Raw genomic sequence first — 14177 nt, 5'->3', positions numbered from 1 at the left:
TACGGAATCTCTCTCTCATCCTCAACATGCGGAGATAACTTTCTTCAAAAATAAGGTTTGAAATTGTGCTTACACCAAATCAAAGTTTCTATTAAAACAATCATAACAGCTATTTAACTAGCAAAACTGTCTCTTATGATTGTTAATCACCATCCTCATTGCCTACGTTACCATTTGTGTCTTCCCAACAATCCTCCAATCTGCATGTTGAACTAAAGACTAACTAAATCAAATAACTTACCAAGTATCTAACCTTCGATTGTAAGCTTGAAACATGAAACAATTTATGCCTTTGATTTCTTTCCTTTTGCTTCTTTGATAACAGTGGATTGAAAAGGCAAGAAAGTCTTGCCACCCATGAATCCCTGTAGCACTGTTGGCACTTCAACACCATCTTCTTTCTGGTAGTTCTCAAGTATACAGCATATAGTCCTCTCTGTTGCTGTGAGGGTAGAATTTAATAAATGACAATACTGCTTTGTCTCCTCATTACTCTACACAAGTCAAAACACACCTCAAAGTCAACACAACATATTTTCCAAGTTACAAATACAATTAAAACCAACCTTCTTTTGCCCATATCTAATCTCCAGTTTTCTTGATTGATAATCAGTGCAGTTTGAGCACGAAACAAGCTCTCTGTAAGTACTGGATGCAGGAAACCATGCTTCTAAATCATACTTCTTTGCAGCAGCATCGTTTAAAGCACCAGAAACAACAGAAACTACCTGATATGGAAGTTTCAACATCTGATAAAACTCCTCTGAGTTTTTCATCATTTCTTCATGCATGTCCCATGAATCATTATCATTAGGGCTGGTGATGCAGAACTGTTCTAGTTTCTCAAACTGATGAACACGAAAAATCCCAAGAGTGTCACGCCCATGTGATCCAGCTTCTTTACGAAAACAAGATGAATATGCTGCATATTTTAATGGCAGCTGTGTTGGATGGATCCAATCATCCATGTGATATGCACAAAGTGGTTGTTCAGCAGTAGCAATCAAGTACTTGTCATCTCCTTCACCTGTTACCTTGTAGAGTTCTTCATCAAATTGTGATAATTGAGCACATTTGGCCATGATATCTTTTCTCATGAAGAATGGAGTCTGCAACAGTGTGTAACCCTTCTTCTCCAAGAAATCAAGGCCAAAATTCACTAGAGCTTGATTGAGACGCACACCATCTCCTTTTAGATAATATCCTCTACCACCAGCAACATTGGCACCTCTTTTCAGGTCTGCAATTCCAAGAAGATCGACAAGATCCACGTGATTTCTCAGTTTTGCTTCCTCCCTCTTCTCTCCCCAACTCCGAACTATCTCGTTATCTGCCTAAATTTGTTCATTGGTTAATCAAAATAGAATGGATTACCGAACTTGCAAAACGTAATTTGTCATGTAGAACATCTAGGGTTCCAATATCAAGACGTCAAACAAGCATAATGTATATTGAAAGGATACGCACCTCATCGTTGCTAACGGGAACAGTGTCATGAACAATATTTCCAACCAGATTCAGATTTGAATGCAATGCTCTTTGGGCCTCCTGAACCTGTGCTTCTTTCTTCGCAGTCAATTGCTTGTTTTCCTCGGTATCTTTAATCAATGAAGTCGCATCTTGTCCTGCAATTCTGAGTTTGGCGACTTCTTTGTTGATCTTGTTGAAATCCTTTCGGAACTGTTCCAGCTCGAATTGACGGCTTTTCCATTCTTCGTAAAGTTGAATGATTTTATCAACAAGTTCAACATTAGCAAACCGCCGTCGCTGAGATTCGCGTATAATCTCTGGATTGCGCCTGAACAGATTTATTCCCAACATTATTTAAGTGTCTCTCTTGTTTGCATATATGGAGATCGAAGAAGAACAAGAAGAAGCAGATGCAGAGCTGAACCAAGAACAGAGACCGCTTTAGGCCGGAGGAATGTTAGCTGCTAGCACTACCCCGTTCCCGAGTTCTAACAGGAAAAAAAAATAAAAAAAAAATTGACGAAGAGAGAAGAAAAAAGGGTTTGGAAAGAAAAAATAAAATTATTAAATTTTTTTCATTTTTCTCCGGAAGATTTGGAAAGAAAGAACAAAACGATTAATTTTACTTCCATTTCTTTCTAACTCAGAAATGAAATTTTTTTTTTTTTCCTTCTTTTTTTTTTCTTTTCTTTTGTTAAAACTTAGGAACTAGGTGTAGAGGTGGCAATCGTATCGGGTTCGTATCGTATCGAAATACTAAACGGGTTGAGAGTGTTTGATCCTAACCTAGCCGGTTTAATTAACGTGCCGTGTCGTATCAACTTGTTTATCTTCGTGTTAAAGGTATACTTTGATATATGTTATGTCATGTAAGGTTAAAGGATTGAACATGTTGAAAAAATAAGAGTTAGATAGACGGGAAGAAAAAATTAATAGTTTGGAGACGGAATAGATAAAATCATAGAAAGTTCAAACTATAAAATTGAAAGAGTATGAGTTGGGGAGGTGCAGGTGGAGAACAAATTATGAGGATGAGAGAGTGATTAAATGGATTATATAGTTTGGGAGAGAATGTAAAAAATGAAAATAAGTCTTGATCCAGATGAGTAAGTCATTTCAATATTACAAAATAACTCAAACCAAATGTTTTCTTTTACTTATTGTTTTGGTTTTGTATCTTTCTAGTTTATTTAAAGAATTCAAAAAACTTGCATATAAATAAATGTGTCATATTCGAGTTGAAATTCTAAACCCTAACATTACCCGCTTAGTTTTCGTATCGTGTTGTGTCAACCCGTTTATTTAAACGAGTTGAAATATCTTACTCAAATTTGTTTATTTTGTATCGGGTTTTGTGTCGTGTCAATTTTTGCCACCTCTACGTAGCACCAATGTTAGTATTTATTCTTAGAGGGTGTTTGTTTTAACTTATTTTTCGGTTGTTTATATTTTAGGCAAATGAAAAAAAATTATGGGTTAGCATATTAGTTGGTTTGGAAATCGGATTAGGTTTAGGTTGGCGGGTTACGGGTTGACGAACAACTCATATAATATATGGGTTGGCGGGTCACGTGTTGGTAGGTTAGAAACCTTAACCCAACCCAACATATATAATCTGTTTAAGTATATGACTTCACGAGTTCATAAGTTAGTGGGTCTAACCCAACTCATATAACTCGTTTAATAAATAAGCAAGGCATTTTCAAAAGTGAGGTTTTTTCGACATAAAATATAAAGTAATTAAAGTGATTAACATAAATTCATAAAGTTATTAACATCCAGTTAAAACTGAAAAATGAAAACATTCATACAAAGTAAATGTGTTCTTCATTTGTGACACGTGAGAATCTGAAAATGACGACATGTGTTTTTTCTTTTTTGATTAGGGAACCGCAAACGCAGATTAGCCACACACGAATACGGAAATAATACAATGAATTGAAGTATTACGAATACGGAAAGAAATCATATTTCATTAATATATATATATATATATATATATATATATATATATATATATATATATATATATATATATATATATATATATATATATATATTAAAGTTATGAAAACTTTTAACAGTAAATTAACCCCAAAGTTGTCTATTTTGGTCCCTATACTTTGCACCGCCTCAAATGTCTTTCCTTTGATTCCACCGCCTTTGCTATCCAATCGGATGCTGTGTCCTTCTCTCGGTCTAATATCATAACAATTTGTGGGCAAACTCACCGCCTCAGACGAAGACCTCGAAGCTTCTTATGCTCTATGTTCCCTCCACCATCACCGAACCAGTTTATCGCTTTCTCCGCCTCAAATAATCTACATTCCATCACAGAGTCGATTCTGTTGAGAGAACAAATCCATCAAATAATCTACATTCTGTTTGAACTTTATAAAATTACAATATGGGACTTATCCCACATTGGTGAAAGAGGAAACATTTTCCCACCTTATAAGGCTTGTCCCACTCATTTATTCAAATGGACCAAGTAATGGGTTAAGCAAATTGGGTTTGGGTTGTGGTGTTGGACTAGTCTAATTGGGCTAGTAGTAGGCTTGGATTATTAAATATTAATGGTCAAAGATAGGGCCTTGGGCCTTGGGGCTCTTCTTGACTAAATAATATTTTTTTTAATATATAATCCGAAATTAATTAGTCCTTAATTAATCTTTTTATTAATTCAGTAAAAAATAAATTCTGTTAAATAGAGGATTAACTGCAGACAGTTTTTAGCAGTTAATTTCGGTTGGTGGTTTACAACCACCATTAGCAACCTATAAATGAAAGGATCTGAACAGAATTTGAGGGCTAATATACACACAAACTTTCTCTCAAAAATCGTCTATCTTTCCAAAGGGATCATGGTGAATTTCGACAGATTCAAGACCTGTTTTTGAATTGGATTGTTGTATCCTCAAGATAGACCCATCCAGAGAAATTTCTGTCTTAGTACACTGCTAATCATCAAACAAGTTGTATCCTCAAGATAGGCCTCAATCTCTACAATTTCGTTGTTATAATTCTGTGTAATCATCCAAGTATGTTTTTGTAAATTTGATTCTTGTATATTGAATATATCTGAATTTAGTTTGTTTTATTTCATTACTTTGTTGATTGTGTACTTCTGTAATAACACATTTCCATCACAGAGTCGATTCTGTTGAGAGAACAAATCCATATGATCTGAAAACCTCCAACGGCTTTCCTCGCCGCTCCTCCTATCGACTGCTTCTTCTCCTTGTACTTCGATTTCCATTAGCATCGAAGTAACCTAGCAAACCTCCGTGACTCATCTTTGCCATCGCTTTATCAACCGAGCAGGTATAGAAACTAATACCTTCAGTGACGTGTTCTTCTCTGCTTCTTCTAGGTTTTCTGGTATGTGGAGAGGGCTCTTAATATGTCGACAGGTGGTAGTGTTGCACCAACTGCCATTCCGATTGTTGACTGTAAGAATTGTTCTATTGGTTTGAATTTTTTGATTTCTCCTTAATTATGCATAAATTGAATTATGAGAGTATCTTAGATTTCTCATCTCCACCTACTCATCGTCACCATGACCACCACTCAAGATAACGCTGTTGCAGCCAGCAAGTGCAGAGAATGCGACCGCCATTTAGATTCGCGAAGTCCACTGCCTTATGCATCGTCGCGCTCCACCACCGCCATACAAATTTCTATTGATACTGAGAAGGTAATGTTCGTTTCTCTTTCAGGTTTCAACTTACCCCTCTTTGTTTTATTAAATTGCTCTTCACCTTCTTTGTCGTCTCAATTTCTATTTTGGTGGTGTTCAGCTACTTCCGGTGGTACTTGATGATGGATTTTTAGAATTCTTGATGAATTTTGGTGGGTTTGAATGATACACAATAGGGCTAACATTAAAACCCATTATTGATTCATGTTGTTACAACACGATTTAAAGGTTAAACGACCTTTATTTTCATGTTGATGATGGCCAATATCAAACCGATCTTTGGTGAGAACGTTAATCTAACCCGAATTTGTTGATCATCTCTTACTTTGTTACTTTGAATCAGACGTGAGTTACTTTTTAACTTTAATCTAAGTCAAATTTGCCAATAATTTTTCACTTTCTCACTTTGGATTAAGGATTAGACGTGTGTTACTTTTAAACTTCAAATTGCAATTAAATGGAATTGTTTGTTGGAACATGGAAGGACTGTTGAACATATAGGATTTTGTGCTATATTTTCTCCTCAAGATGACTGTGAAACCTACTGCAACATTTTACATTGCTTTGTAGTTAAATTAACCATACGGTTTTGTTGAACATATAGGATTTTGTGCCATATTTGCTTCTCACTTTGGATTGACAATTTACATTGCTGTCATGTCAGTGTTTCTTCCTTTTTTCTAGATATGGAATTTCAAATCTGAGCCTACTTGCGAAACGAACACAAATCATACTGAAAAACCCCTAACCTCTCTTGTCTCAGTGAAGATATGGTCAAACTTCAGGCATTTCTTTTGATGAATCAGGTACCAAGAGGAAGAATTATATGATGCAGGTTAGTCCCTTTCAATTTGCCATTATCAATTGTCTTCGATCATTCAATTATATCTGACTTGAGTTAATTCACTGTGCTTTTGGCTACAAGTTACGTCTTCTGGGGAAATTGGAACCGACAATATTATGTTGTAAGAACACTTTTACAAGATGGATACACCACCACCACCATACCACCGAATTCTGTATCTCTCTTTTAGTATTTGATCGGACTTCCAATTTTATGGTATTGATTTGATGATGATCGACTAGATAACAGAAGAGATAGGTCAGATGCAAGGAGGAGAAAGAGAAACAGTTCCTTGCTCCGTCGATTGTACGTCCCGGTCGTCAAATTGGACAAAATTTTGTAATTTTGATGTTGAACAATTGACCCCACTTGGGATAGTGATAAAAATGTGTTTGTCTTAGTGGGTTTCTATTAGATTGATGCAAACATCGGGTGAACTGTCATTCTTTTTGACTTTTAAGTTCTTGATGTTGTTTGATTGAATCTAGAGCAGACAACGGTGTTTTTGGAAGTGTATGTAGCTTGAGATTTTGAAATGGTGACTGATATGGACGTTGATATGAGCGAAGAAGATGAGTCAAAAGGTGGTATGTGGCCTTTTAGAACAGAAGATAGACTAGCCCATGAATGAAGAAGCTGGTAGATTAAAAACATTTACAAAGAAAAGGTAAACTTTTTTGCTACTTTTTGGTCATCTCTTTCATGTTTATTGTTTCAGTTTTTAATTTTCATTGATTCTTCCCCTTTTTCCCAGATGTTTTTATGCTGTTCTTTTGTTCCTTTTTATTTGAACTGGTATTTTTTACTTGAAAAAACCAATCTTTACATATGTGTGTTTGAGTTGATTCGAGTTATGATATTTCAAGAGAGTAATTTATTCACCAAATTCTATATCCTTATGTGTCAGTGTTTATCTTGATTTGGGGGTTTTCTTATTTAAAGAAAGTAATATATTCACCAAATTCAATCTCTGTTTGTCTTTTTGTTTTGTAGAAAAAGAGAATGCTCCAAAAACAGTTAAAGATTTAAAGATAATTAGTGCAGAAAAAAATATTGGAGAACAATACAACAATAGGCGAATGCAGGAGTCCTTTTTGCGATGTTCCTGGTGGAGTTACTACTATGCATGTTGTTGTTAGCCAACCACCTCAAGCAAAAAGTAAGGGTAAAATGACCAAAATACCGTTTTCTAAATGTGTGTATAGACTATTGAAGTTTCATCAAGAATGAATTGATTACAAGGTACTTTAAATACTTTTACAAGTATCTGTAGTTAGTATTCAACTATGTTTTTATAAAAGTAACATTTTGTTACAAAAGGGTAATTTTGTCATTTATCACATATTTATAATTGATTTTCAGATATGTATTTATGAAACAAACATTAATTTACAAAAAAATAAATAATAATAAAGGGTGATTATGTCATTTGTCATTTTTTACATTCTAAATCCTTTGATAATGTTACAAACCAAAGAAAAACATACAAAGGAATGTAATTTGTATTTGTATTTCATTTTGTTTTCTGTTGGCCAAAATATCCCTTTAGTTACATATGTTGTAATGACCGAAATACCCTTTTTTAAAAACATTTTAAAAAAGCTTCATGAACAAGAAACTATTAAAAGGCTAATCCTTTTACACTAATTCCTAATTGATTTTCAGATCTATATTCCAATTTCTTCCAAAATATTATTCGAATAAAAAACAAACACCTTCTAAAATCTAAATTATATTTATCTTTTTGAAAAATCAACAGAAAAGAAAGTGACAGATGATCCAAAGATAAACAAGTGTGTATGTGTGATATTTACATCTTGATTGTGGTCTTTGTATGTTTATTTACTCAGAACTGATATTATCGTTAACTAAAACAATCAAGAAAGTTTGAGGTGTGCTTAATTGTTACTTTTATTATTTATTTTATTTTTTTATTTTTAGCTTTTTTTTACTATGTTAAGGTTGAAGACATTAATAAACCGGTATGGACAACATTGTACTCATTGGAATCTACACTTTCTAGAAGAAAAGAACTTTCAGCACCTCAACAAGGCAAACCATCTTGGAGAAAACCTTATTGCATGATGGCAAGTTATTGTGCAAAAAGATTTGGTATGCTCATTTCTATTTATTTATAAATTAAAATAATAGTTTTAAATTTAAAATAATTTAATTCCTTATACATTTTAAGATGACCAAAAATAAAATACATTGTGATATTATGATATAGAATATAGCTCAATAATAAAATCAAGATTAAATTACAATTCGGTCCTTATGGTATACAGTCTTTTTCGCATTTGGTCCAAGGAGCAAAGGGTAAAGTGGTTTTTGTAAAAAAATTAATAGATGAGTACTTAGCATTAACTATTCACATTTTAATATGATCAAAAATAAAATACGTTATAACTTAGAATATAGTTTAATAATGAACTCAATATTAAATTATAATTTGGTCCCTGTTTTTTTCGGGTTTGGTCCAAGGGCAAAATGCTCTTTTTTTTAAAAAAAAAAAAAAAAAAAAGACGAGTACTTAAAATTAATGATTCACATACCAAAATTGTAATTTAGTCTTAACCTAATTCTAAAAAACAATTCGATTGCAGATTGCATGTAGTAGTAAAAAGACGATGTCGATGTTACATACCAGTAAAAGTTCCCTTGGTCTCTTCACCAACCATTCATTCAGGTTACTTTCCCATTCGTTGTTTAAATGCATCCAAGTTTCAGTAAAGATTTGATACATATTTTTGCTTCAATTTAGAGTTTTGTAGGTTAGTATCAACATTGCAGACGAAGTGTAAGCCCTCAAACAGGAGTAGTTGATACCTTCTACAAATGGGGTTACTTTTGGGGATTATGCAGTAAAAGACACCTCAAGAAGGTGAACCTTCTTACTAATGATGTTTCATATAACTTTTTAGTAGTTTACATTTGACTATGGAGGGTTGTATTGTAAAGCAAGACTGGTAAGTGTTCAAACAATTAGAATTCAGAAAAAACATGTCTTAGAAAATGAACACATTCCGCCCCACCCCTCTAGTTAATAATTAAATATATCTATTCTTTATATATATATATATATATATATATATATATATATATATATATATATATATATATATATATATATATATAGGTTGACAGGTTGACCCACGAACCCAAACAGGTAACCCAACCCAACCAATGAAAAAAACAGATTGTCGGATCAAAAATCTCAACCCAAACCCGTCTATTTTTGGATTGGGTCAGTGTTGGGTTACGGATCGGATCGAGAGTTGTCACCCCTACTTATTAGGTTAAGTTTATGAGCTTATTTTACCTAAAAATAAGTCAGTTTTCATAAGTCGTTTCAATTCAGTTTTTTTTTCAACGCATGAGATTATTTATGTATATTTACGTATTTACCCTTATTCTTCTTTCTCCAAAACACCATATCTCCCTTAGCCAATTGTGTAATGTAAGCATGTCCATGTTGGTCATTTTACAAAAAATAAATTAACTCAAACACTATTTTGAAAAAAGCTTATTAGTGTATACGTCATAAACTAATCCAAACATTTTTTTACTTTATAAACTAATAAGCTCATTAGTTACTAAGCTATTAAGCTCATAACCTTAAGCCCCAAAAATTAAGCTTACACAAACACCCCATTAGTATTACTCCAACACTCCAATTTCTTTTTAAGAGTAAATTACACGATTCACCCCTGGTTCTGGTATAAAATTAAATGTTTAGTCTCTAATTTCAAAAATTAACTCAGACCATCCTTGTAATGCTTTTTTCTCACTCGGACTGTCCCTGACGAATATAAAATGACTACTTTACCCTTTTCATTTCATTTTTGATATATTTTTTATTTGTTATTAGGAACTAAAAAAATAAAATAAAAAATAGGCTCACCACCACAATCATCTACTTGACCCCCCCCCTCCACCCACCCACCCAACCCACCCTTCAATAAAAATTCCCTAAAAATGTGTTTAAATTATGAATATTAAAGGTCTTATATGTCAAAATATGATTTTTGGTGAAAATCCCACATCAAAATCATGAAAAACAGGCTTAAAATGCGAAAGTGGTGAAGGTCAAATATCAAAAGCCCTCAGGTTTGCTCCAATAGCCGGAGATACCTGAGTGGAAGTGGGAAATGATTACTATGGATTTTATCACTAAATTACCCAAATCTCCGAGTGGGTACGATACCATATGGGTAATTGTCGATCGATTAACCAAATCCGCCTACTTTCTGGCAATCAAAGAAACTATCAAGATGGAAAAGCTCACGCGAATTTACATCAACGAGATAGTACGACTGCATGGCGTGCCGGTATCCATTATCTCTGATCGAGATAGCAGGTTTACCTTGAGATTTTGGCAGTCACTACAGAAAGCTCTCTTGGAACTAAGTTGGATACGAGCACAACTTACCATCCTTAGACAGATGGGCAGAGTGAGAGAACCATCCAGACCTTGGAAGACATGTTGAGAGCATGTGTCATCGACTTCGGTAAGTTGTGGGACACCCATTTGTCCCTGGTCGAGTTCTCCTACAACAACAGTTATCATATCAATATTAAGGTTGCGTTGTTTGAAGCCCTCTATGGCCGTAAGTGCAGATCCCCTCTGTGTTGGGCTGAGGTGGGTGACACGCAGCTAGTCAAGGGGCAAGTCCCTGATAGCATTCTCACTGGCCCAAAAATCATCCGTGAAACCATTAAAAAGATCATACAAATCCGGGAACGACTAAAAGCTTCGAGAGATCGACAAAAGAGCTACGCCGATAAACGACGAAAACCCTTGGAGTTCCAGGTTGGAGATCATGTTCTGCTAAAGGTCTCACCCTGGAAGGGCATGATATGCTTTGCAAAGCGTGGAAAGCTAAATACAAGATATATAGGACCATTTAAGATCCTTGCTTGTGACAACCCCAAATATAATGTCGTTACAAATCCCATTTTCACTAACGGAATGCGTCACTATATGTTATTTTCTGTAATGTTTGGAGTCGTCAATAAACAAATATCTAGTTATTTATATGCCTCGATATTATCATAAGTAATTATAACTTGTAAATGTTAACCTCGTTTAACTAAATAAAGTTATATTACTTTTCAACCACTTCACCCGGGTAAAAAGTTTTAACCCCGTTAAACTTTAGCATCGGGTAGCCGTCTACCGGGTGCAATACCCGAGACATATATAAGCAAATGAAACACTACTTTTAAGCTTTTTACCACCTCTCCACTCTCTCTCACTACTTTCTCTCTCTAGACCCGAAACCGACCCCAAATCCGCGAATTTCGGCTTCCAAACGTAAGGACTCATTCCCTATCTTATTCTAAACATACTTCATTGTATTTAGAGGCTAAAAATCATAGAAAACAAGGATCAAAAGGGAGTTTACGGCCTAAGAAGCCCCTTAGGCCGTAAACACCTAGAAACTTGCCAAAAGCCTCATTTTTCCTTCCTTTAAGTTTATGTACTAATTAAGAGATATACCTAGGAGAGTTTGGACATTAAAACACAAGAGTTTGAAGCCTAAAAAGGAGTTTACGGCCCAAGCTTATGCTTAGGCCGTAAACACCCCAAAAACCCTTGTTAAAAGTCCCAAAAACTCATCTAGGGTGTGTAGTAATTTAGTCTTGACACTAGGAAATGTTTAAGTGCATTAAACAACACCATTTGAGGACAAAAAAAGGAGTTTACGGCCAAGTCTAAGCTTGGGCCATAAACACCCAAATTTTATGTCAAACAAGTCCCAAAAACGTATCTAGGGCATGTAAGGAAATTAGCTAAGACCCTAGGAAGTGTGTTGTACCATTAAACATCTCATTTTGAAGGAAAAAGAAGAGTTTACGGCCAAGGCTATGCTTGGGCCGTAAACTCCTCAATTTATATGCCAAAATGTCCCAAAACTCCATCTAAGGCCTTCTAGAATTTACCTAAGGTGAAAGGAAGTGTGTTGTACCAATTAAACATACATTTTGAAGAATAAAATGGAGTTTACGGCCTAAGCACAAGCCTTGGCCGTAAACTCCCCAAAATGTCCCTAAATGATGGTTTAAACCCTCCAAATTAGTTCAAGACACTTGCTAGGAAATTAGGGAAGTGATTAAAGGCCTTAACTTGCAATTTTGGAGGACCACATGAGTTTACGGCCGTAAACTCCCAAGGAGTGGCCTTTGGGCCGTAAACTCCAAGGGAGTGAACTCATGGACTTCCCCGTAAACCCCTCTTGGCCTTGTACCACTCCCGGAAACCCCTTCTAGGCCCTAAAACCCCGAATTGATGCTAGAATGCCTAAATACTTAAATGGAAAGCATAAAATGATTAATTTCTTGTAAAATACATATTTCATATGACATTAGGGTCCTAAAAGGTGCACAAGTCGTTATTTGGAACAAAACGCTCAACCGACACTTTTACCCGATTCACCCGATTTACGCGAATTCAGGTGAGTTCATACCCCTTTAATGAACCTTTCAAATGTTTTATATGTTTTAGGGGGGGGGGGGGGGGGATACAAGTTGATTATACATGTTTGGGAAAAGTTATACAAGACAATTATTCATGTTACAGAATTAATCACATGTGATTCACTACCCGTAGTTCAAATCACATGTGATTTATCACTATGCCTTATAAATAAATTATTTGTTTTCAAAACTATTTTGGATAAACAAACAAGTTTTTAAATGTTTCTTTTGTACAATACTTTTATTTAATAAATCTTCTTATAAAATGTAACCACACTGATATATTTATATAAGTAAGACTTGAAGGACTTAGGACCGATAGCTCGCCTTATTTCCTGTTCTTGTTTGATTGTGGGCTTAGGGTAGTGGTTATCCGTCCGACTGTCGTTGATTTCTTAGTTATATATCTTGTATATTAGTACGGATTACGAGTATTTCTTATTTCATTAGATGCCTAAATCACTAACCTGACCAGAATCATACACACTAAGTTAACTATAATAGGTATAGTTAAGGCCTCTATTACTCGTTTTAACTACTACTCTACACCACTATACTTATCTCTATTATTGAACTATACACTAATAAGAGAATACAATACGAGTTATACAAAAGACTACTACACTATAATACAAGAGAAAGTACTAATCATGAGATAACTCATTAACCCACTACGAGATACTCTATTCGCTACGCACTACGCCCGAAGTATTCCGATAGGAAGACGACACTATATGTATAGATCTATACGGGGCAGACGCTATTACATCCCGACTGTTAACTTCAGTCCGAGCCGCACAGGTCCAAGGATGCCTCTACTCCACTACATTGTGCATGACCGGGAAAGTCATGGGGTCCGCTATTACTCACACTATTGGTAACATACAAGAAATACACTATAACCACACTAAAATACTAAACTAAAGGTAAAGTTAATATCCCGAAGTAAACAAGTATCTAATACTAAAGGAAGTTGCACCACTATTATTGACTTCAGTTATAACTTACCACATTGCATTACTTACTGGTGAGTCACTATTATACTTTCATGATAAATGGTTTTCAAAGGTGAAAATGACACATTTCTTAAAGGTTTTCACTTACTATACATTTCTGGAAAATATAGGATTTTCTAGGTTTTACTACTACTTATGACTGTGACTTTCAACTTTTCATACTATCGGTTCAAATGCTTTTTATACAAGAACTCACACTAAAATCTTATGAACTCTCCAGCTTTATGTTGATATTCGTTTTCAAAATAACTTGTATCCTCAGGTCAAAGATAGACAGGTGCAGGTGCAACATTTTGGAGAAGGTGGAGCATACAAGATCCATCTCTTATTTTTGTATTACTTTTGGTGTTTGTTGAACATTACAAAACACACTTGTAAATACACTCACTATGTAAATGAAATGGTTGTATGTTTCTTGGTTTTTACTATTATGCAATTGTGATGATACTGTACACTACGTCCTCCACCCCGAAACGTATTCCGCCGTTGTCGGTTTTGGGGTGTGACATTGCTAGGATCGGTCCCGTAGCCTACAAACTTCGTTTACCCTAAGAGCTTAGCAACATCCATCCCGTCTTCCATGTCTCGAATCTTAAAAAGGGTGTATCCGACGAGACCTTTATGATCCCTCTCGATGAGATGAAATCAATAAGAACCTCAACTTCGT

The 14177-nt window shown here is 34.9% G+C and overlaps 1 protein-coding gene and 1 long non-coding RNA gene across 16 annotated transcripts; one reads left to right on the top strand and one right to left on the bottom strand.

Moving 5' to 3' along the window:
* LOC145034801 (serine--tRNA ligase-like) lies at positions 1–1979 on the bottom strand. The gene is made up of 3 exons (XM_078983317.1): positions 1468–1979; positions 567–1334; positions 1–494 (listed from the first exon to the last, which is right to left on the bottom strand). Exons 1-3 carry the CDS (start codon positions 1819–1821, stop codon positions 285–287), a joined length of 1332 nt encoding a protein of 443 aa, XP_078839443.1. The 5' UTR covers positions 1822–1979; the 3' UTR covers positions 1–284.
* A 2325-nt stretch (positions 1980–4304) lies between these two features.
* LOC145034800 (uncharacterized) lies at positions 4305–13935 on the top strand. 15 transcript variants are annotated; one of them, XR_013678231.1, is made up of 10 exons: positions 4307–4511; positions 4623–4922; positions 5000–6005; positions 6096–6681; positions 7008–7173; positions 7976–8126; positions 8621–8703; positions 8779–8898; positions 12387–12472; positions 13773–13935. It is a non-coding gene; the product is annotated as an uncharacterized LOC145034800 (long non-coding RNA). The 15 variants fall into 15 exon arrangements; XR_013678239.1 differs by lacking the exons at positions 12387–12472; positions 13773–13935 and having other exon boundaries at positions 4312–4511; positions 5000–5167; positions 5775–5829; positions 5934–6005; positions 8779–9030; XR_013678242.1 differs by lacking the exons at positions 12387–12472; positions 13773–13935 and having other exon boundaries at positions 4305–4511; positions 6096–6135; positions 6257–6681; positions 8779–9030.
* Positions 13936–14177: the final 242 nt, after the last annotated feature.

This window comes from Lactuca saligna, chromosome 3 (assembly GCF_052625555.1).
Source record: "Lactuca saligna cultivar CGN05327 chromosome 3, ASM5262555v1, whole genome shotgun sequence".
NCBI lineage: Eukaryota > Viridiplantae > Streptophyta > Magnoliopsida > Asterales > Asteraceae > Lactuca > Lactuca saligna.
This window is presented reverse-complemented; position numbering and strand designations above follow the sequence as displayed.

Coding starts and splice junctions, on each gene's coding strand:
- LOC145034801 (XM_078983317.1), bottom strand. CDS start 1,821: ATGTTGGGAATAAATCTGTTCAGGCGCAATCCAGAGATTATACGCGAA. Junction 1,335..1,467: donor TTCCCGTTAGCAACGATGAG/GTGCGTATCCTT, acceptor GAACAAATTTAG/GCAGATAACGAGATAGTTCG. Junction 495..566: donor TTAGATATGGGCAAAAGAAG/GTTGGTTTTAAT, acceptor TGACTTGTGTAG/AGTAATGAGGAGACAAAGCA.